At 56.5% G+C, this 21,961-nt stretch overlaps 4 protein-coding genes across 7 annotated transcripts; 1 reads left to right on the forward strand and 3 right to left on the reverse strand.

Moving 5' to 3' along the window:
* Positions 1-670: 670 nt before the first annotated feature.
* RASSF1 (Ras association domain family member 1) lies at positions 671-10,407 on the reverse strand. Of its 3 annotated transcripts, none has more exons than XM_004368563.2 (6): positions 10,039-10,407; positions 7,971-8,077; positions 3,012-3,116; positions 2,504-2,801; positions 2,264-2,379; positions 671-1,626 (listed from the first exon to the last, which is right to left on the reverse strand). In XM_004368563.2, exons 1-6 carry the CDS (start codon positions 10,286-10,288, stop codon positions 1,480-1,482), a joined length of 1,023 nt encoding a protein of 340 aa, XP_004368620.1. In that variant the 5' UTR covers positions 10,289-10,407; the 3' UTR covers positions 671-1,479. The 3 variants fall into 3 exon arrangements, with proteins under 3 accessions (XP_004368620.1, XP_004368618.1, XP_004368621.1); XM_004368561.2 differs by having other exon boundaries at positions 7,971-8,112; positions 10,035-10,288; XM_004368564.2 differs by lacking the exons at positions 7,971-8,077; positions 10,039-10,407 and adding an exon at positions 7,245-7,859 and having other exon boundaries at positions 672-1,626.
* Positions 10,408-10,904: 497 nt separating this feature from the next.
* ZMYND10 (zinc finger MYND-type containing 10) lies at positions 10,905-14,672 on the reverse strand. Its single transcript, XM_004368565.2, has 12 exons — positions 14,526-14,672; positions 14,151-14,259; positions 13,187-13,303; positions 13,008-13,061; positions 12,758-12,895; positions 12,559-12,647; positions 12,366-12,466; positions 11,844-12,016; positions 11,576-11,701; positions 11,354-11,475; positions 11,109-11,234; positions 10,905-11,028 (listed from the first exon to the last, which is right to left on the reverse strand). The coding sequence occupies exons 1-12, from the start codon at positions 14,615-14,617 to the stop codon at positions 10,953-10,955; spliced, it is 1,323 nt and encodes a 440-aa protein (XP_004368622.1). The 5' UTR covers positions 14,618-14,672; the 3' UTR covers positions 10,905-10,952.
* A 1,034-nt stretch (positions 14,673-15,706) lies between these two features.
* Positions 15,707-19,344, reverse strand: NPRL2 (NPR2 like, GATOR1 complex subunit). Of its 2 annotated transcripts, XM_023727039.1 has the most exons (11): positions 18,861-19,344; positions 18,324-18,415; positions 18,070-18,238; positions 17,816-17,924; positions 17,291-17,427; positions 17,102-17,199; positions 16,944-16,980; positions 16,748-16,841; positions 16,544-16,661; positions 16,125-16,267; positions 15,847-16,039 (listed from the first exon to the last, which is right to left on the reverse strand). In XM_023727039.1, exons 1-11 carry the CDS (start codon positions 18,936-18,938, stop codon positions 15,972-15,974), a joined length of 1,143 nt encoding a protein of 380 aa, XP_023582807.1. In that variant the 5' UTR covers positions 18,939-19,344; the 3' UTR covers positions 15,847-15,971. The 2 variants fall into 2 exon arrangements, with proteins under 2 accessions (XP_023582810.1, XP_023582807.1); XM_023727042.1 differs by lacking the exon at positions 16,544-16,661 and having other exon boundaries at positions 15,707-16,039; positions 16,731-16,841; positions 18,861-19,074.
* Positions 19,151-21,886, forward strand: LOC101344745 (cytochrome b561 domain-containing protein 2). Its single transcript, XM_004368568.2, has 4 exons — positions 19,151-19,264; positions 19,694-19,845; positions 20,325-20,362; positions 21,071-21,886. Exons 2-4 carry the CDS (start codon positions 19,719-19,721, stop codon positions 21,572-21,574), a joined length of 669 nt encoding a protein of 222 aa, XP_004368625.1. The 5' UTR covers positions 19,151-19,264; positions 19,694-19,718; the 3' UTR covers positions 21,575-21,886.
* Positions 21,887-21,961: the final 75 nt, after the last annotated feature.

The raw sequence follows: 21,961 nt of genomic DNA on the forward strand, positions 1-21,961 counted from the left end.
CTTCGTGTATTGTGTATTTCAACGTGGGTTGTGCGGTGGCCCGTACACTCCAGTTCCCAGAATTCAGGCCCAGCGGACCTGCCCAACCACCAGGTCCCCCAGACGCAAGCCTGGTGTACCAGGGAACCGTTTTGCCAGGCTACAGGGTGTCCACCTGGCCTTATTCTGTTTCCACAACCGTGTCTTATTCGATAGCCACTGTCGCATGTGAAGAAACTGAGTCCAAATAAAATTAAGGAACGGGTCAAATGTCGCGTAGACTCGGATCTGAAGTTGTGTTTTAAATTTACTGTTCTTTCAAAACACCAGAATGCAAGCTCCATGAAAGTGAGAATTGTTGATAGCTGTACCTTCGGTGCCACTAGCAGTGTCTGGTCCACAGCTCAGTAGCAGCTCAGTATTTGGTGAAGGGGTTATCCCACAGTACCTTCCCAGAGCTTGGTGTGTGCATGTGTTTCCCTAAGCTGGCTGCAACTGATCCTCAGCCCTCGCCACAACCTGAACCCCTGGGTGCTGAGTAGTTACTGAGTATATTCTTGACTAAGCACCCCATAACCTTTATAAATCGGTCCCATGGTGACCTGGCAAAGGAGGTGCCCTGTGGGTCTGTCCATCTCCCTTGCCAGTCACTGGCATGAGGGGCAACTGTGGCTGTGGGCCCATGATAAAGAGTCCAAAAGCAGCAGTATTCTCAAATCTTTATTCACTCAATTCTCTCAGGCCCCAGGCCGTGATGACTGACACCCCCACCCCTTTCCCTACAGGAGGCATTCAGTTAAGGCCACGAAACAATATACACATTCACACACATCATCAAAAATACCGGAGAGACCCTGACTTTAGTTGGCAAACAAGGCACAGACCTGGGCAGTGCCCACACTTGCATGGACCCTGGCCCGGGGACACCCTCCTCAGAGGAGGAACTGAGGCACTGTTGCTGCACTGTGAGATAGTGTTCACTGACCCCAGGGTGTATGAGGGGTCAGAGGGCACTCTAGAGGGAATCTATTCTCCCTCGATGCCTGCCTTATCCTAAGCACCCACCCTTGGCTCTATAGGATGTCCTAAGAACCCATCTGAGCCCAAAATGTACAACCTTTCCCCATAGATGAGGGCTCTCACCCCTACAAACATGCCCTTGTTCGGCTTGTAGGGTTTCCATGATTCTCACATCAGAGCCATGAATTAGGGAGACTTCTGTCTACTCCACTCCTGCTGCAAGCCTGTAGCAGCTTTCGAGGGAAGCCCTGGCCCACCATGACCCAGTACATGAAGGGCAAAGGGGTGCAGAGCCATGCTCTGCTGCACCCACTGGTGGACACAGAGGGTCAGCTCCTTAGCTGTTCTCGGCTCGTACCCCCAACAGGGAAGAACCGCCATGCACACTCACTCCTCAGGCCCCACAGGCCATGTCACATTCACACGGCATGCCCTTGGTGCTGCCTACTCTCCTCCTTCCACTCTTCGGGGTTGACAAGGTCACCCCAGGGGGCAGGCATGCAGAGCCTCCTGGATCTTCTGGCGGCAACAGGAATACTTCTGCAGGATCTGGCGAAGGTGCTCCTCCTCCTCTCGCTGCAGGATGCGCAGGAAGTTGTGCAGTTCAGGCATGCTGAAGGCATCCCACTACAAGAGGAGGGGGAACACAGGCTTAGCAGGTGCAGGCCAAGCCAGCAGGCCCTCCCCAGAGGAGACCAGCATCTTGTGGTCACACAAGTTAGGCTGGGGTTTTCTGATGTCAAGCTCTTGCCTTAGTCGCCTATGCCGGGCTTTCTGATGGCAGTCAATATAGAAGATGGATGCCCCACAAAGTAGGGCAGTAACCTCACTGAGGAGCCCTGGTGGCGCAGTGGTTAAGCACTCAGCTGCTAATCGAGAGGTTGGCAGTTCAAACCCACCAACCGCTCCACGGGAGCAAGATGTGGCAGTCTGCTTCTGCAAAGATTTACAGCCTTGGAAACATTATGGAGCAGTTCTACTCTGTCCTACAGGGTCACTGTGAGTTGGAATTGACTTGATGGTAATGGGTTAACCTCACTGACAGGCAACCAAACCAGATGTTCTCCAGTCACCCATGAGGCAGGTCAGGCCCAGACTCTCAGGCGAATCCCATTCCACAGGTGCAATGCCTTGGGACTGGAAAGCTTCCAGGTTTTGCAGTGCTTGTCTTCCAGCTCTGTTCCTCCTCCAAGCCTTACTGTAGCTGCAACCCACCAGCCCTCCCTAGTGACAACCAAGAAACGAAGGAGAGTTATGTACTCACATTCACCTCTCCAGAGTCGTTCTCCTTTAGGACAAAGCTCAGGGCCTTCTCACTGGGCCCTGCGAGGAGCCGCAGTCGCAGGGGCTGCTCATCATCTGACAGCTTCCGCAGGTACACTGAGGGCCAGGTGGGAAGGGAGGGGAGTGAGTCAAGAGTCAGGCCCAGCCCCTGTAGTCCCCTGCACGAACAGTTGCATGCACACACACACTCACACAGGGCAGGGTCGGGTGGGAAACCCACCTTGGCCGTGGCGCTCAGCCCGCTCAAAGAGTGCAAACTTGCGGGGGTCGTCCACCACCAAGAACTTGCGCAGCAGGGCCTCAATGACCTCACGTGCTTGTGTGCGCGACAGCACGTGCAGGTGCTTGACAGCATCCTTAGGCAGGTAGAAGGAGGTGCGGCGCCTCACAGCAGTGCCCCGCACTGGGCTCCGCCGGGCATCCTGCAGGGAGGGTGGCTTCTTGCTGGAGGGCACTGAGACAGGGCGCACCAGCTTCAGCTGAACCTTGATGAAGCCTGTGTAGGAGCCGTCCTTGTTCTGAAGACAGGGAGAGACCAAGACCATGACAGCAGAACCCAGGTGAGATGGAACAGACTCAGGCACTGTCAGTCTACTTGGGGCTAGGCTGGATGTCAATAAATCACTCCGTGGGCTCACCCAAGAATACCTCAGCTGTGACCCTTTGGGCATCAAAAGCACCTAGCTAGGTTCCTGTCCCCCTTTTCCAGCCCTAGACCCTCAACTCACCAAGCTCATAAAGAGGTTGCTATTGATCTGGCTGTTGTACTCCTTGATCTTCTGCTCAACCTCAGCCTGAGAAAGGTCCGGTGTCTCCCACTCCACGGGCTCATCCTGAAAGAGGGAAGAGAGCCAGCACAGACATAGGCCCTTGAGGAATACATTCTGCTGCAATGCATGACACAGGCAGAGAGGATTCTTGGGGGAGTGTCATCACCCCTCACTTCCAGGGAGGCAGGCTGGGATGCCCGCTTGCTTTGGCCCACCCAGGGCCTCCCTGAAGCCTCTGTGGCAGCTCTTGGAAACTGACAACAGAGCTCAAGGCCTGATAAGGAGAATCCCTGGTGCTCTGGGCCTGCTCCCAGAGCTGCTTTTGACCTCCTGTTGCTGATGTACGGAGCTACCCAGCAGCAGCCCACCCGGAGCCCTTCACTGCTCCTGGTTCTGCCTCTGTGGGTGGAGACAGCAAAGGCAGAATCATTTGACTCTTCTCTGCTGCCCGCCTGGGGCCTCCTCAGCATTGGGTGTGTCCCTGAGAGGTAACGCCTGCAGGGCCTGGCCAAAGACTCCACCCAGAACTAGGAGCAACCAAAGGTATGAGGCCAGGGGCCAAGAAAAGATAAGGGACTGAGGAAGAATCTTTGTTTAAAGTAAGACCTAACTGGGTGAGGTAAGGGTGTATCCTGGAGAAGGCAGCCTCCTGTCTCTGCCCATACACAGAGCTATGACCCACTGTAGGGTGGGAGGTGTGGGCACTAGTGTATACTAGGTGCCCAGCCACCAGTGGGCAAGAGAGGAAGGGAACCTCCACAACATAAACATCCCTGGGGAACCTGGGCTCGACCTTGTGTGTGTCTCAAACATAGTGAGGAAACCACCGTGATGTGCTGTTTAATCGGCACAAAAGGCAGCTTCAGGTCAGGCTCCAATCTGCTTAGAACAAGCTCAGCCTTTTTCCTCCATCAGCTGATCATGAGGGACCCACCTCCCTTCCTGCTGCAATAGTTGAGAGAGAGAGGCACTGGTACAACGGTAGAGGGCTTGTGCCCACCGATCATATCACACTGTGTCAAGGATTTATCACTTCTTCTTACAGTGGGTTGTTCTTGGGCCCACCAGACCTTATGACTCAGTGAGTTCTGACAGAACCCAGACCATTTCATGTGTCATGGTCATTTAATTTGCCATGATTAGATGTTCCATCTCTGTTCTTAGGAACTGTTGAGTTGGTTCCAACTCATAGAGACACTATGTATGACAGAAGGAAACACTGCCCAGTCCTGTGCCATCCTCACAATTGTTGCTATGTTTGAGCCCAGTGTTGCAGCCAGTGTCAATCCATCTTGTTGAGGGTCTTCCTCTTTTTCGCTGACCCACTACTTTACCAAGCATGATGTCGTTCTCCAGGGACTGGCCCCTCGCGATAACATATCCAAAGTACATGAGACAAAATCTCGCCATCTTGGCTTCCAAAGAGCATTCTGGCTGTACTTCTTCCAAGACAGTTTTGTTGAGTCTTCTGGCAGTACACGGTATATTCAATATTCTTTGTCAACACCATAATTCAAATGTATCTTTACTAGTTAAGCTAAACTGTTGTTTGGATTTAAGGAGACTTCAGGGGATATTTGTGGTTTAAGGTTTAAAAAAGGACTGGATTCTTGCCAGAAGGGTGGAGTGTGGTTCAGGGCCTGGGCTCTGAATTAACTGTCTTCTACCAAATTCCCTTGGCCCCACTGCATCACTCTTACTTCCTGTTGACGTCAGCTGGAATGGAGCTGTCATAGACACAGCTGAGATCACTGCCGATTGATGCCTTGTTTCAAGGGACTTCCTATCAGAGGGTCTCCTGGAGAGTGACCCGTGTCTAGCTCTGAGTCCAGGACAGCCAGGTTTCTCCCTGACTGATGCCCTGAAGCCCCCTAAGCTGATTAAACCATTAATGGAGATGAGTGAGGACAGATGGAGGACAGGTGGAGTCCATGGCCTTTTAGCATTATGCTAGTCACCAAGAACCTGCTACTGTTTAGCAGCAAGTTAATCGGGCTGAGGAATGAGGCTGGGGCCTCACAGAGAAAAAAAGGTATTGGGGGAAAGGTGGGAGTGGAGGCCCCTTTACTTCCCAAAGTTTCCAAAGCTCTCCTGGATGGAGAACAGCACCCAGGAGTGAAAAATCCAGCAGAAACTTAGTTGGGCACAGTGAGCAACCCTGTTAGGCTAATCAGAACAAATGGTGGGAGCCCTGGAAAATGGAGCCTGGGGAATAAAATGAGGACTGGATGATGGGCATAAAGGGTAGAAGTGTTTGTTCAGGCCCCGGGAGAAGGCTTGGGACAGGAAGGAGTACCCTGACGGGAAGGAGAGCCCGGATGGGAGGAATACTAGGGCCACGAGTAGGAAGAACACTGAGAAGACTCTAGTGCTGGGGGAAAAAAGCAACAGCATTCTGTTTATAGAACAGAAAGGGCTGAGAAATAGTGCCAACTTACTCCCCTTCCCCGAGGCAGCTCTGAGTACCAGCCTGGCAATGAGAAACCTTGCTCCTTCTTCCTCCCTTTCCAGGTCAAGACAGTGACCTCAGTTCCAGCCTTTTCCCTTCTCCAGGTGGACTTCCCTCATTATCTTCACTTGTAAAATAAGGACCTTGGACTGGAGGCACAGCACTGTCCTGCCAGAATTCTAGAGGAAGAGTTTCTTTTTCCTTTTCCAAAGCTGCTCAGTGGAGGAGGATTCCAAGAGCTGTCCTAGAGGGATGCACAGCAGGAAGGAGTTTTCCTTTCCTTGCACCACAGCAACCCACCCTCTCCTCTGCCACCCTCCATAGTGACATCTGGTTGTATCACTTTGGGACTCCCTGACCTTCTTTTCAATTAGTTAGTGCATTGTGGTTCTCCTACTTTTTCACAATGGAAAATGACTCAGGCCTGAGTGACATAGGGACAGTCCCTAAGGTCCGCACTCAAGCCTTGTAATAAACTCTGGGCTGAGCTTTCAGACTGCTGAGTATCACTCCTTTTGTAAAATTTTACCAAAAACATCATCCACCACACTCTTTTCCTGGTTCACATAAGGGATTCTGCCCCAGTTCTGCCAGGTACAATGAGTCTCATGGTCCCCATCTCTCTTTCTTAATGCCCTGGTCTGGATGCTCCCCTGACAGGTCCCAGCTCCAGGGCAGTTATCTGAGCCTGATAGTTAACATCCTGGCACACCACACAGAGGCCTCTGATAATGGGGACACCTAGGAGACTTGAAGGAGCCCTGGTGGCACAACAGTTAAGTGCTCAGCTGCTAACCAAACGGTTGGCAGTTCAAACCCACCCAGCGGCTCTGTGGAAGAAAGACCTGGTGAACTGCTTCTGTAAAGATTACAGCCAAGAAAACTCTATTGGGCAGTTCTACTCTGTCACTGGGGATCACTATGAGTCAGAATTGACTTGCCAGCACCCAATAACAACAAGGAGACTTTGAGAGGCTCAGCTGCCCTGCCACCAACTTCAACAACCCAGGGGAGCTTCACATTTTAGTCGTGGATTAGTAATCCTGACCTCTCTCAACCTCTCTCATGGCATTTTACAATGCTGCCTCACCTGCCTCTTGTGAGTAACCAGGGTAAAGTGCTTCTTGATGTTTTTCGTCCAAAACAAGGCTTCCCTCTATCTATTCCCAAATCCCCCTTCTCCCAGAGGGGATTTAGAATCCTCCACATTCCAGCAGCTAGTGAAGGGCCAGGACCAGCAGGAGTGGGGGCTCAGATGGTTCCATCCAGGGTGCTAACGAAGGAACCGGATCTTCCTTGCCCCTCCCTTTTCCTCAACACACTTCTCAATTCCCGGCGAGGACCACTTCCTCCGCCTGGTCCCCCAGGGGGGCGGTGGGAGCGCCCGAAGGGGAAAATCGAGGTGCTAGTCCAGACTGTAAAGTAGGCCTTAGTCATGGGTGAATAATGCCCATTCCTCGTCTACCCCGAGCCACGTAGCTGCTTCCCCCGGTTCAACCGGACTTGTGACCGAAACAGAAAGGAGGCCCTGGTGCCCGATACCGAGGCGCTGGAATTGAGGTTTCACCGTGAGCTGTGAGCTGGACACACGGTTGAGCGGGTCGTCCCCCGGCCGAGATGGGAGGGGATTCTAACTGATGAGAGGCGGAGCTGCCTACCAACTCTCGACAAGGTAACTTACCGGGGAGGGGCGAGTCCCAACGGCTGCCCCCCGCCCGCCGCCGGCAGCGCCCGGCCCCCACCTGATCTCGTCGCGGCCTGCGCGCCAGCGAGGTGCGCGCTGTGAAGTACTGCTCGAGCTCCGAGTCGGAGTCCTCCTGGCTGCAGTAGCCGCTGCTTGTCGTGCTGCTCCAAGTCATCTCGAAAGAAGGCGTCCCAGCGTCCGCCTCACCCATCTCCGCGCCCGCCCGCCCTGTCCCCCGGTCGCGTGCGCCCGCAGTCGCCAACCGCCGCCCTGGGCGCGTGTGCGCGTGCGCCAAGGCCACCAGCGTCCGCGCCGCAACCCTTATGACTGAAACGTAGACAGCCGAGATCCAGCTCTTGTCTCATTGGGGGAGGAACATCGAGGGGCGGGGCCACACACGCCTCACTTCCAGGAATGACCTCATCGCCGAGGCAGCTCAGCTCAGCTCCTCTCCGTATGGTAGGCCGACTTCCCATAGGGGACGTGACGGGGAGTGTGCGCATGTGCAACCGCGTGGCCGCTGGACCGGATGCAAGTGAGGAACGTTGCGGACCATGCGGGTGCGCAGAGCCTGGGCGGTGCTGAGCCCGCTGCGTTCGGCTTCCGGCCCGTGAGGTCCGAGCCGAGCCCGCACACAGAATTAACCACTCTCTGCCGAGGCGAAATATGCTATTAGAGCGCTCAGAGCGCGCAGCGCCAGGGCAGCAGTTGGGGACAGCTGCGTTGTGGCCCGTCCATCCGTCTCTGTCCCGCCCGTACGCCCCCGGCCCCGCGCCGCGCTCACCACGTTCGTGTCCCGCTCCAGCGCCGGCTCCCAGCCCAGGTCGCGGGGTCCGCAGCAGTCCAGACTGACGAGTGCGCGGCAGCGGTAGTGGCAAGTGAACTTGCAGTCTGCGGAAAGGCCGGGCCGTGAGGCGGAGGATCCCCTGCTGCAGCTCGCGGAAGCGTCCCGGGGAACGGAAAGGAAGGCGTGGGGTGGGGGCGTGTGCCCTCCGGGCCCTGCATAACCCGTGTTCTTTCAGGCCCCTTTATTCGCCCAGTGACACAGACTGCTGTCGATCCCTGGTTGTCTGAAAACTGGTTGGAAAGCCTCAGGCGGTTAGGAACCCAGGCCTGCTCAACAGTCGGATCTGTCGAGCCTAGCGCAAGGCCCCCCCCTCCCGCCCCTTTCCAGAATGTCAGTTTCCCACCCTCTGATTTACTTAAAGGTAAAACAAAAACCTTTAACCCACATGTCCCTCTAGTTGTCATCTGTCTTTTATCCCCTCACACCAAAACTTAACAACAATTGCATATACTCTTAATTCCTTGCCTTCACTCTCTCCAGTCAGGCTTGTCCCTCCCTCCACGCAACAAACTGCCATGGTCAGGGTGTCAGCAACCTACGGGCTGCCAAATCCAGCGGTTCATCCTCCACCCTCACCTCAGCATCATCTGATGCTTGTTCATCTTGGTTCCCAGGTGCCTACATTCTTGGCGGTTTTCCTCCCACCTTCCTGCAGCTCCTGTTCAGCTCCTTTGCTGGTTTCACCTTAACCACCATCTATTAATGGCAGAGTGTCTGGGCTTCAGTCTTGATCGCTGTTCTGTGTCTACACTCACCAACTCATATCTCATCCACTTGCTTTGCCTCCCAGATCCAAAGCTCCAGCGCTGACCTCTACCCTCAGATCAAATCCTGTGTGTCAGTATCTTTGCTTGAATGTCTAATAGACATTTCAAACTAAAAACGCCAAAATTTAACTTATTTTTTCTCCACTTCACCCCTAGCCTACGAGGGTTCCTCGTCGCATCAAAAATAGCCACCATTCCCCCAGTTGTTTGAGGCAAAATCCCAACTCATTCTTGATTCCTCCCTTGTCTCTGTCCCCTGAAACATACCCAAATTGTCCCATTTCTCATCTCCATGGCCACTTCCTCACTGGGAATACTGCAGTATCTCCAGCATTAGTTCATGCTGTGTATTCAATCACAACTCTGTGCTTCTCCCAGTTGAATATGGGACAGACTTGAGAACTGCATAAGAGGGTCTCCAGGCACACATGACTAAGACACCATCCCTAAGTTTCTAAATGGGCCATCACTGATTCTCAACGCAGGCTGCACATTAGAATGATCTGGGGAATTTTAAAAAATTACTGATGCTTAGCCCCGCCACCCCCCAGCAATTGATTCAATGGCTCTGAGATGGGGTCCAGGCATAGGGGGTGGAAGGGCTGTAAAATCGCCCCAGGTGATTACAGCAGCATTGCAGCCAATGGGGGAGCAACCTCTGCAGGCCAATGATTCCCAGGAGGGCAGAGGCAGCACTGGAATGTGGCTAGCTTCCATTTTTCAGTACCTGGCTCAGTGGGTCCCGAAGTATATGTTTGCTGAATAGACTCTGCAAAATCTTTGCTGCAGGGGGCTCACCCAATGTCCTAAACTTTTTCCAGGCCCCCTCCTATCTATAGGTCAGTGAATTCCCTTCACCTCAGAAATTCTGGAGGGGGACAAGGTGAGTGAGTCTTTGGGAAGGGACAGGCCTGTGGACTCAGAGACTGGTGGGCTCACAGCGTTTTTCAAGAAGGACCAAGGCACTTTAAAGAGAAGATTTAAAAAAACTTGAAATCAGCAGCTTGTTATTCACAGGCAACTGCCCCTGCCCAACTGTGCCGCAGACTCAGGGGGTGCACGGCAAGGAGATAAACTATCATCTGCCCGCACTCATTTCTGCGATGGGCCAAAGGTAACGGATCTGGTCCGCGGGAGCCGTCCCCACTGCCTCCCTCCACTGCGACTTGGCCCACCTCCACGGCGCTGCCTCTCGGCCGCGCGTTATGCTCTTGCCCGCGCGCGGGGCAGCTACTCACGCGCGCACTGCAGGCCCTTGCGCACGACGCCCCAGATGAAGTCGCCGCAGAGGTCGCACCACGTGTGCGTGGTGGGCCCGGCGGGCTGGAAGCGGTGGCCGCGGCCCGGGGCCAGATGCCTTGCGGGGTTGCGCGTGGTGCCTGGCGCGATGCGCAGCGCGTTGGCGCGCTCTAGGCGGGCGCGGCCCGGGCCGGCGCCCTGTGCGGGTGCCAGCTCCCGCAGCTCGATAAGCTCAGGCTCCGCTGACATGGCCCCGCTCGGCCGGGACTTCGGCCGGCTCTGGGCGGCTAGCGGGCTGCGCTGGGCGCGAGAGCAGGGCGGGCGGGGCCACGGGGCGGGACCCGACTGCGGCGCCGCCTCTAGGGTCCAAGCTGGGCGGTGGGAGAGAGCTGAGGGGAGCGGCGCAATGGAAACTTGGGCGCGGGGGCTGTGTCTGCCTGCAGGAGGAGCTGGTGATGACCGGGGCGGGGGAGCTCTCACAGAATCCCCGCCTTGCCTTCCCTCCCTACATCCCCTCGGGCACTATCCCCCTCCGCCCACGACGAGGACAGCGGCTGTGATGGGGCACACGGAGACAGGCGTGTTTCTGGAGGCCAGCTTTACTGTGCTAGAGGAAGAGGGTCCCCACATCCGGCCCTCGCCCTCGCACCTGGCCCAGGTCTCAGCCCCAGCTTGCCGAGGCAGCGCTGTCGGCCTGCCCTCCAGGGTGGGGCAGGAAGCGGGGAGCGCTTTACTGGTGAGGGATGGGTCAGCAGCTCTACTCTGCCCCGCGGCTTTCCCCATCCTCAGGCCAGGGCTGGGCAGAGGTCTCAAGGTTCAGGGGCGCACTCCGGGTAGGATTCCTTGAGGTTCAGGGGCGCACTCCGGGTAGGATTCCTTGGCGAGAGTAGTCAGCCCTCAGCAGCTGTAGCCCTCACTTGGCTCTGTCACCTTGGGCTGCCAGGACACAGGCCTTTCCGTGTTTCTCCCAGTGTTTGACTTGGCACTCCCTGTGGGCAGGTGGGCCAGTGAGGACGGCAGTGCTTGTGCGGGGTGGGGCTCAGGGTCCAGGATCTTAGGGTACCCTCACCTGCAGCAATACCACTCATTCTGGCATCGGGAACAGCGCTTGGAGGCCTCTGCACTGCAGTAGGCACAGCGGGGCCGCTCTGGAGCCATGGCCTCCAGCACATCCAGCCTATAGGTCTCAGCCCACCTGGGGAAGAGATTGGGAGGGCCTGGCTGAGCCTGGCAGGTGGGGGCTAGGGAGCTTCCTGCCCTCCTCCATACCTCCTGCATCCCTTCCATCGCTTCTGCCAGCTCAGCAGACTTCACCTCCGTGCCTGCAGCCGCAGGTCCTGCTCCGAGGGGCTGAACACATGCCGAAGCTGATGCTTGGCAATGGCCTGCCACTTGCCTCTGTTCTCTCGCTCCAGCCGCTCCCAGATTTCTGGGATCTGGGGAGTGGGGGTGGGGGTAGGGAGAGAGAAGTCGAGAGGGACAGGGAGGAACTGGCTGTGGGCAGTGGTCCTAAGTAACTAACTTCTCAGTGCCTACCTGTTCCAACACCAGGTCCTTCTTGGGGGTTTGAGTTTCAGCCAAGGCCAGGTGGGCCAGGAAATTCTGCAGGTCTGCCAGGTTGGGCAACTGATCGAGCAATGTGTCTGTGAGGAAGGCCCGAAGCTGCAAGGGTGTCCAGGGGAAACCAGTGTGAGGTAGGTGCTGTCTATAGGGCTGGGCTGGGCTCAGGGTGTCTGTGGGTGCCTGTGGGACCCAGTGCTGGGCTGTGGGCACTGGTGTAGGGGAGCCTGGGGCCACTCCTCACCTTGAGTAGTTGACCCTTGGCAAAGCTTGTGAGGCAGTAGCGGGCCCGGGCTTCGGGGCTTAGCAACAGGTTGTACAGGGCGATCCACACCTGCCCATCCAGCTTACTTAGCTTTTGCTGCTCTGAGGGAGCCACAGTCTGCCAACGGCCACTCTCAAATCTCTGCAGCTTGCCTGAAGGGAGAAACCAGCACACTGGGTGCACGTGTAGCATGCTCTTTGAGTGAGCCAGATACGTGGCCTGGGTGACCACTGCCCGGGCATGGTAGGGAGAGCCTTGGACATAGGACTTGCCCACGCTGGGTGCTGCTGGCCTCAGAGCAGGCTGAAGTCTCAGTAGTAAACACATAGGTCTTGCTTATTGCAGAGCCCAGGTCCAGGGCCACCCTGGGTGAGGCATCCTGGTATTTATCCTCTGTGGGCTGGGGAGCAGGGTTTGTCTGCCTGTGTGCAAGCTACTAACTACCACCAGTCCTGGAGAATGTCCTAAAAGCAGTGGGCTGGGGTTTAGGCAGGCCCTTACCTCCTTCCCACCGGCTCCAGGGACTGTGCTCCAGCAGTTCCACCAGGAGGCAGGGCAGGTTGTGGGTGCTAAGCATGCGACTCAAACTGCTCAGGGAAAGGCTAGAGGTAGGGGGTGGAGGGAGGTGAGCAGAGGCTACAGGCTCAGCCTCCCAGCTCTCCACTGCAGGTGCCAGCCCAGCAGGGCTGCCTACCTGTCCACACAGTCTGTGATGTAGCGCAGCACTGAGAGGGCCTTCAGTGCGATTTCAAATTCCATCAGCTCTGCCTGATTCTGCAGCTCCTGGGCGGGGGGGGGGGGGCACATGGTGCTCAGGGATGGGCCACTCCCTGCTGCCCAGACTTCATGGAGCTCAGGCCCAGCCCTTGCTAGCCCCAAGGAACTCAGCCCACCTGCATGGGGGTGCTGTCCTGGGACGCCTCCTCCTCTGGGGGGCCACCACGGCCACTCCGGGCCACCAGCAGAGTTAGTTTGCGGTGACAGTAGTCCACCAGGTCCAAGATGGTGGCCTCTGCTGACTCACACACCTCCTGGGGGGCAGGACAAGGGGAAGCCTTCAGCTTTCGACACCCTCCCCACTGAAACAATCTCTTCCTGTCACACCCTGGCTTGGGGCACTGGACCCACTTCCACTTGCCTCACCTTGTGGAAGAACACTGTCTCTAGGAGGTTGATGATGGAGGCCTCATGGTGCACCTGCCATCCAAAGACAAGGACAAGGCTACGGCTGCTGAGTGAGGGTTAGGGACCACCAGCTGTCCTCCCCAGTCCAGGGCCTTTTGAAGGGGTGGGTGGGGGTGCAAACCAGGGGCCCAGCTCACCACCATATATATGGGGAAGGTGTTCTGGGGCTTGAAGTCGTCCAGCCTGCACAGCACGGGAAACACCTTCTGCTTCCACAGCTCCACTGCGATCAGCTCCTCCACCAGCGTTGGGATCTTTGAGGGGTTGTGGGGGAGGACAGGGATGAAGTGGGTCTGCCTTGGCCTGGCAACCTCCCCATCCCTGGCTTGGCCCAGCCCAGCTCCTCTCAAATAACACTGGGCCCCCAGACTCTCCCAGGCCCCATGTATACCTTTTCTGACTTCTTACTTGAGCCTTCGACCTGCATCTCCCCCTGCTCCTCATATCTATGGACATCTCCTGGGCCACCTGTGACTGACTCCTGCCCTGCCCCCAGGCTGCTGGGAGTCACCTCGCTACCTCTTCCCCTGTGCTCTTGTTCCCCCATCCAGGCCTCCCTCTGGTTCCTGTCCTCTGGCCCTTGGAGACTATTGAGTGCCTTGGCTTCACCCTTAGTCAGGGCTCTTCACAGTGCCCTTTCCCTTTCCCCCCAAAGTGAGTTTCAACTTTTCCTTGCAGGGAACCTGTTTTTAAGTGATATCTCAGGTCATTTACTAGGGCCACTCCCCAGCCAATGGTCCAGCCAAGCTGATCCCTGGTGTCTAAAACCCGAATTCCCCTTTTGGGAAGGCAGCCTTCCTCCATGCCAAAGTCGCACCTCTACTTTGGTAGGGACCCCTTCCAGCCTAACAGTCTACTCAGGGATACCCATAGCACTCAGCCCTCCCCCTGCATCCTAGGCTGTTCTAGGATCCACGATTATCCACCTCATCAGAGGCCTGTCTAATAGCAGTGCAGAATGAATGTGTAACACACTCCTCCCTCCCCTTTGGGGAAGACAAGTGTACCAGAGGGGAGAGCAGGCACCCAGCATGCTCCTGAGGGGTAGAGAGGAGAGACGGCAGGGAGAAGGCAGGAACACTACCTGTGACCTTGGCATACCTTCCCATGGGTGACCAGCAGCTCCTGGATAGGCTCGCCCTGGCTGGCTGTGGCATCCAGGATGGCCTGCATGTTCAGTTTCTCCAGGTTCTCATGTTGCTGGTTCCACCTGCCCCAGAGGGGGTGTGTGCATTTGGATGCACTTGTGTGCAGTCAGAGTAAGGGTGGTGTCTGGGTCCTACTGAAGCCTAACCTGATCCCCAGAGGCCAGAGGAGGGTCAGGAGCTATGTATCCTTATCTCAGAGAGCTTTCTTTCCTCACCTGGGAGCCCCCTCCACCTTGGGCAAACCCTCCCCCCAGTGTCAGGCCCAAAGCTTCCCCACAAGGGACCCTGACCCCATGACTCCGCCTGACCCTTGACCTGGCTGCCTCACCCTCCAGAGCCCATCTCGCGCAGCGGGAAGCTGCGCAGACCCCGCACCAGCACATCAGCCTGCCCCGGCAGCAGCAGCTCCAGGTCGCCCATGCTGGGGCTGGGGACAGGAAACGGGAAGGTGTGGGGGTCTGGCTGACTTGGGGCCGCAGCTGGCACCGGGGGGATCTGACACAGGGCTACGCTTGGAAAGGAAAGGCTGCAGTAGGGCCGAAGTCCGGGACAGGACAGTTGTGTAGCGGTTGGAGTCGCGTGGGTCCTCGTTGCCACGGAGATGGGTTAGCTCAGCGCCTGCGCAGTATGGCCTGAGTCCCGCCCCCTGCCGGTGACTTCAGCAGGGTTCAGATCCACCAGCCCCGCCTGCTGGGCTGCTTGCCGATAGCTACAGGATTCGGACTTCTGGAGCTTTCTCCCCCACAACCTGCTGCAGCCCGCAGGCCTCTTCTGAGCTCCAGACTCCTGTGGCCGCTGCTTCCTAGACCTTCCGTCTCTCTTCGGACTTCCAGTCAGCCCGCACAGGGATGGGGTCAATTCTGGCCCCTATCTGCTCCTCCTATTGCAGCCCCGTCTCGGTGTCACCCCCACCTCTTGGCTCTACCTCCAAAATACTGCCCAGGGCCTGCAACTTCTCATCATAAACCTAGGCTGCCATCACTTCTCATGGGGTAATTGCAGAGGCCTTTTCACTGGCCCCACTTCCACTCTTGACCCTCATGAACAGCCAGGGGTCTTTCAAAGTTGTACATCAGACAGTACTCCCTTGCATGAAACCTCTCTGTGGTTGCCTCTGGCCCTCAGAATTCGCAGTCTAAAGTGGTTTACCAGCAGCTCTGCAGGATCTGGCTCTTTCCTCCTCTTCTGCTTTGGGACTTGGCCTTTTTCATCCTTGCCTCCTATGTTCCAGTCCCATGGGCCTCCCTTGGCTTCCTCAACATCCCAAAGTGCTTTCTGCAGCAGGGCTTTTGCACTTGTTACTTCTGCCTGGAACTCTGCCTCCTTCAAGGTTCAGCTTAAGTCACCTCCTCAGTGAGGCCTTCCTTGTCCATCTGATTCAGAGCAGCCCCTCCTCCTGTCCCAACTCACTCTCCATCACACCTCCCTGATTATTTCTTTCTTTTTATCTCAGTTTATAATTAGAAGGAAGGAGCCCTGGTGGTGCCTATGGCAATGGGTTTGGGTTTTTTTTTTTTGGGTTTTACTTGTCCGTTGTTGGCCCTGTCCACCAGGAGGTGCTCTGGAGGAGCGGGCCCAGGACTGTGGTTGTCTCATTCACTGCTGGGCCTCTGGTGGATGGCACAGAAGTGGTACTCAATAGAGGTAGGTTAAAATGAATTAATTTATTTACAGAACTGAGAGTTAACCTCAAGCCAGTCTGGATGTGGCACCAGGCAGGGCTTAGCAGGAGGGAGTGCCCAGACCCGTATGCCCTGTCCACCCCGCACAGGCCTCACTTCCAGCAGATGATAATGTTGGGATCGTTTTCTAGCCGCTCATCCAGCTCATGGTAGCTCATGCCTGGGTGGGGTGGTGGAGGTGAGGTTAGAGACCCAGGCCCAGCCACCCTGCCCTGCCCCTACCCCGGCTGCCTGCCTGCCTCCACCTGTCTTGCAGCAGATCTCATCGTAGCTGTGACAACCCGTGTAAAGCCGGGCAGGGTGGCTCCGCTCCTCCCGAGACACCCGCACAGGGTACTTCTGCAGCCGCCGGATGAGGTTCTTCATAAGCCCAAACTGGATCAGCTTCCTGGGGTGGGGTTTGGGGAGAGAGGGGTAATGTCCTGCCTAGGCCTCTATCCAGCCAGACAAATCCTTTCTGGCCATCTCCCTTCCAGTTTTGTCTCAGTGGCCAGAATGGCCTCCAAGCCCATCACCTCCAGGAAGCCTTGCCTGGACTGGCAGTGCCACATGATTTTGCTCACTGGGAATCCCCTGCCTCCCCTCGAACCAGGGCTCCTGAGAGATGTAGAGGGTCTTTCTGCCCTCAGGCAACCCCCTCATGCTCCAGGGATCCCTCTCTGACCGCTCATCAACGTGCTGCAGCTGCTGGGGGTGGCGGCCAATGAGGTCTCGCACAGTAGTGCCAGGGCTCAGGCTGCAGTACAGCTGGAACACATCCCGGAGACTGGCCCTCTTGTGCCCTGTGGGTGTCAGAGTTCAGTTCACCAGCTGGCCCTGCCCGCCCCAAGATAGCCTCCCCCAGAGCTCACCATCTTCTGGCCACTACCTTGCTTGGTCACGTAGGACAGACACGCCTCCTGCAGGGACTTGTCATCTACCAGGTCCTGGACCTTGGGTGTCGGGCAGTACACATTGGAATACTGGAGGGTAGCAGGAGGCACAGGGGCCTTAGTGAGGGGCTTGGGGATCTGACACAGCCCCAGCCAAGCCCAGCCACACTCCACCTAACCAGACCCAACTACCTGGAGGATGGACACCAGTGTCACAACGCCGTAGTACCTGGGGGAGACAGCCATGCTCAGCTTCTGAGAGTCATACTTTCCTAGCCCCCACATCCAAGGCCCCTGGGCTCTGCCCTGGCTGGCAACCCAGACTTAGGCATGACCGTAGCCCTACTCACAGTAAGTTCTGGATGGCAATGCGCACCAGGTTGAGCTCCACATCTGCCTCAGCAGAGATCTTCTGGACGTGGCGGAAACCATCAATGTAGGGCAGGATCTGGGCAGGACAGGGCAGGGTCAGTGTGGGTGGGATGAGGCCAGGGCTGTGGCCAGCCCCAGGTGATGGTACCCAGGGAGGGCTGGCACACCTGTTGCGTGGTGAGGTCCCACTGTGAATTGAAGAAATCCTCCTTGTCCTTGGTAAAGACAGGAACATCATACTCTTGAGCCACAGGAGGATCTGGTCGCTGCTCAATCACCTTCAAGTGGATGGTGTTGGACTCATCTGCAAGGGGCCCCAACCACATTCTCAGTCTCATTTCTTCCAAGAGGCCCTCCATAACCATTCAGGCCTCTCAGCATCTTTTGAGGCAGGCAGATGGCCCTAGGTAGGGCCAGTCTTCCCTTTTACAGAGTGAGAGATTGAGGTCCAGAGAGAAGAAAGGATATGCCCAGGGGGCAGAGCTGGAGGGTTCTGCTGGCCCCCAACCCCCACTCCATTACACATTAGATCTGGGACATCATCATCCTAGCCCATAGCTATTTCCTAGCCACCAATCTGTTCACGAGTCTTATCCTTCTTCCCCATGGCTGGGCTTACCTACCTTCCCCTGTCACTTTGCTATCCCTCCTCTACCCCTAACCATGCTCTCCTTGCAGAGGCTGGGACATACCGATGGGCAGAGTGCACCGGCCCGAGGCATTTAGCTCCTCCAGCAAGATGGTCATGATGGGCACCAACTTCTGCTTGCTCTCCTCTGTGGACACGAAGCTGCTCTCTAGCTGGATGGAGCATGGACAGCATGGTGGGCACACCCCAGGACCCCTGGCTGGCTGCCTGCCCTGTCTAGGTCCAGAGCTGGCTGGCAGTTCCAGGAGACATGGGAGCACCTGCCCTAGCTCTGCCTGCCCATTTGCCCAAGCAGACCTCCAGGGTGGTCAGGTAGCCGGCCAGTTTTTTGACGATGGGCTCGAGGGCACAGGTCTTGGCCTGGGCATCACACACGAAGCCCAGGTTGAAGAGCAGGGCATTGCGGCTGTACTTCTTGTGCTCGATGCAAACGGGGCAGCCAATCAGCTTCTTCTCCATGGCTGTGCTAGATAGGGGAACAGGTGGGAACAGAGTTAGGCTCCCCCCAACCCCATTCCCTCTTCCTGGACATCCCCCAGCTGGGGCCTCACACAGTGATGAGCTTGTTCTGTAGCTCTGGCTTGGTGATGATGTACACCTGCACCGTGTCAAACAGCTCCCGGGAGATGAAGTCCTCAGGGACCTGGGGAGGGGAACGGCAAGAGACTCTTCATTGGACCTTATGAGTGGGTAGATGCATAGGGTGACCCTCGAGGCCCCGCCCTCTTCCTAGCTTTTGTATGTGCTGTTCCTTCTATCTGAAACACTCTTCCCTTCCTTACCTAACTTCCTGTGCATCATTTAGGTCTCAACTCAGTAACCCAGTTATACTCACGGACCACCCCCGTCGCCTTGGAAATCGAGCCCCCACAGCCCGATTTCCGACAATCACTGCCTGTGTAATGTATGTCTCCTCTGGCACACGGGAGCCAGGACCCTGTGTCTGAGAATCCTGTCGGTTCACAGCTCTTCGCGAATGAAGGAGTGGCCTGCCCGCATGCATCTCAGGTATCCGCCGCCTCCAGGCAGTCGGCCGAGTTCCCGAGAGCGTCCCTCTCCTGGCCTAGCCCCGTGAGCCCGAGTGGCACCTGATAGGTGATCTTGGGTCCCAGCGTGGGGTGGAACTCGCTGAAGAATATGCACTCGATGCGACAGCTGCTGCCCATTGCGCCAGCAGGACCCAGGTCCGTAGCTTCTAGCCCCTCGCGCGCGAAGACGCCCCCACCCTTGGGAACACCTGTTAGAGGCAGCTCGGAGGCCTGGGCTACCGGGGCACGAGCGCCTGCAAAGTCAACAACAGCAAAGCCGTCAGTTCAACGGCGCCTGCGCAGCGCGACTCAGAGGCGTGGCTTGGGGGGGCCGCCGCTCATCCTTGGGTGGACGTCGCACCCGGAAGTGGAGCGGCTCCGCGACGGAGCTGTGGCGATCGCGGCAGAGCCCCGAGGATTCCGCTTTCTCGGGAGGAAACCACCGCGTCGGATCGGCGCTGCGGGTGAGGCAGGCGAATTCCTAGACTGGAGGGGCAGCATGCCGGCCGCACGTGGGGAGACTGTTCGCGAAGGGATTCACGCTTTAACCGTGGGTCGCCGCTGGGAACTACAATTCCCGTAGTGCTCCCCGCTCCCCACCTGGCGCGCCTAGCCCGGCAATGGCGTGATGCACGCTGGGATTTGTAGTGTTACACGGCCTAGGGCGTCCTACTTCGAAGGCGGGCTAGCGATCAGTACGAGCTCAGATGTGGGTACAGTCCTTAACTGGCATATTGTGACTATTCCTGGCGCTTTAACTGGCATATTGTGGTACTGTCCCTTCCTACCTTACCTTCCTGGGAGAGGGTGGCATTCCTTCCCTGCTAACCTTGCCCCAGTGAGGACTGGACAGTGGGCACCTGAGACCCTTGCCCACTCTACTATGCTTTCAGGCTACAGCCACAGGCCTGCTTGGCCATGGCCTTGACTGTGGAGACCGAGTCGCACATCTATCAAGCTTTGCGCACTGCCTCTGGTGCTGCTGCCCACCTTGTGGCCCTGGGCTTCACCATCTTTGTGGCTGTGCTTGCCAGGCCTGGCTCCAGTAAGTAGGATTCAGAGTCGACTTCTGGGAAGGAAAGGGCCACTTTTCCTGGGAACAGGGGCGGTAGGCCGCCTTGGCCCTGACTCCTTAGAATAGGCCTGGCTGGCTGAGGGTCGGCTGAAGGGACCTTCTGTGCCAGGGGGATGACTGGGGTGGAGCAGATGGTGAGGGTGGTGGGGGGCTCTCTCAGCTTGGCCAAGCCCAACAGAGTATCTCTTTCCTTGTCTTGGTACTCCACTTGACTGCCTCCTGGGAGATGCTGGGAGGACTGCCAGAGAAGTAAGGTGACAAAAGCATGGTCTCTGATCCAGGGAGGGGCCAGGAAGAGAGAATAGGTATGGGGTCAGTTTGTTGCAGTGAAGAGGGGCTCACATTTTGCCAGCACCTCCTTGGGCGATGGGCTGCCCATATTTGTCTGTAGGGATTGGCATGGCTGGGTTCTTGTCTCAGCCTCACAAGGCCTCCTCTTCTCTTTCCAGGCCTGTTCTCCTGGCACCCTGTGCTTATGTCTCTTGCTGTAAGTAGTGGGTTTGGGTAGCTCTGGGGGAAAGGAGGGAGCTTGGGTATGGGCAATGGCCTTTGTGGCCTCTGAAACCTTGTGAACACTTAATGTCTGTTTTTTTCTGCACGCTCCAACTCCTGCCCATGTTCTATATTCCAGACTTGAACCAGGGTACTCAAGACCTAGAGCAAATGTGTGCAGTTTGTCTAAGCACAACACGAGGCTTAACCTATTTCTAGGCAGGAAGCTTAGAAAATGCGTTTGGATATACCTGTGTCCTTTTTTTTTTACCTATTTGGATGTATCTTTGACCTTTCAACTGTAACTTATGATGATGTTATCTAATTTTCTCTGAAACAGTGTACCCATGTGGCCAGCTCTTGCCAAGAAATTGTATCCAGCCCCATGTCAGGGAAACAAAGCTCGTGAATCATTTATAACTGCCACATCTCAAACCTTGTATTTGCTGGGTAATATAGCAGAGATGACATTTCAGAATGGCACCTAGGGTGGAGAGGCACCTCTTGCTGATTATTTAGGATGCATGTTCTGTCCCAGATGGGCTTCTCCACTTCTTCCCCATCACATGGATACTAAATGGGGAAGACAGTGAAGGAGGAGAATCGGCCCAGCTTGGCTGACAGCTTAGAGGGTTATCTAAAGCTCTTTTCCTCTCTGCTGAGGCTGCACCCTCACTTGAGTTTCCCACCCTTATCTCCCCAGTTCTCCTTCCTGATGACCGAGGCACTGCTGGTGTTCTCTCCTGAAAGTTCGCTGCTGCGCTCCCTCTCGAGGAAGGGTCGAGCACGCTGCCACTGGGTGCTGCAGCTGCTGGCCCTGCTGTGTGCGCTGCTGGGCCTGAGCCTTGTCATCCTCCACAAGGAGCAGCAGAGCAAAGCCCACCTGGCCACATGGCATGGACGGGCAGGGCTGCTGGCTGTGCTGTGGGCGGGGCTGCAGTGCTCAGGTGGGGTGGGGCTGCTGTACCCCAAGCTGCTGCCCCGATGGCCCCTGGCCAAGCTCAAGCTGTACCATGCCACTTCAGGGCTGGTGGGCTACCTTTTGGGTAGTGCCAGCCTCTTGCTGGGCATGTACTCACTGTGGTTTACTGCCACAGTTACCGGTGGGGCCTGGTACCTGGCTGTGTTATGTCCTGTCCTCACCAGCCTTGTCATCATGAACCAGGTGAGCAACGCCTATCTGTATCGCAAGAGGATCCAGCCATGAACCCCTCCTAGCCTAGTGGAAGTCTGGACTTGTCCCTCAGTGTACAAGCTGGGGCTAGGACCTCCTGGGCTCTCTCAGCTGACTGTGTCAAGGGTACACCTCAGGTACTGGGGCAGTCAGGGTTGGGAGGAGACCTGTGTGTGACATCTTTGCTCTTCGTGCTGGAGTGCCTCCTCTTCTCTCTCCACTGTCCCAGAGAAGCATATGGATCATGTGTCTGATGAAGCTGGGGTTGCAAGACTGCCTCCCCAGCAAATCAGCACTGGCATTTCCAGAAATTACAAGGGGAAAAAAAAAAAAGTAAAATAAAAATGACTGAAAAGACTGGATAGGAGGAGCAGCACAGAGTTGGGGATGGTTCTCGCTAATGCCGTCAGCACGAGAAAC

The sequence above is a fragment of the Trichechus manatus genome, unplaced genomic scaffold (assembly GCF_000243295.1).
Source record: "Trichechus manatus latirostris isolate Lorelei unplaced genomic scaffold, TriManLat1.0 scaffold00001, whole genome shotgun sequence".
NCBI classification, from domain to species: domain Eukaryota; kingdom Metazoa; phylum Chordata; class Mammalia; order Sirenia; family Trichechidae; genus Trichechus; species Trichechus manatus.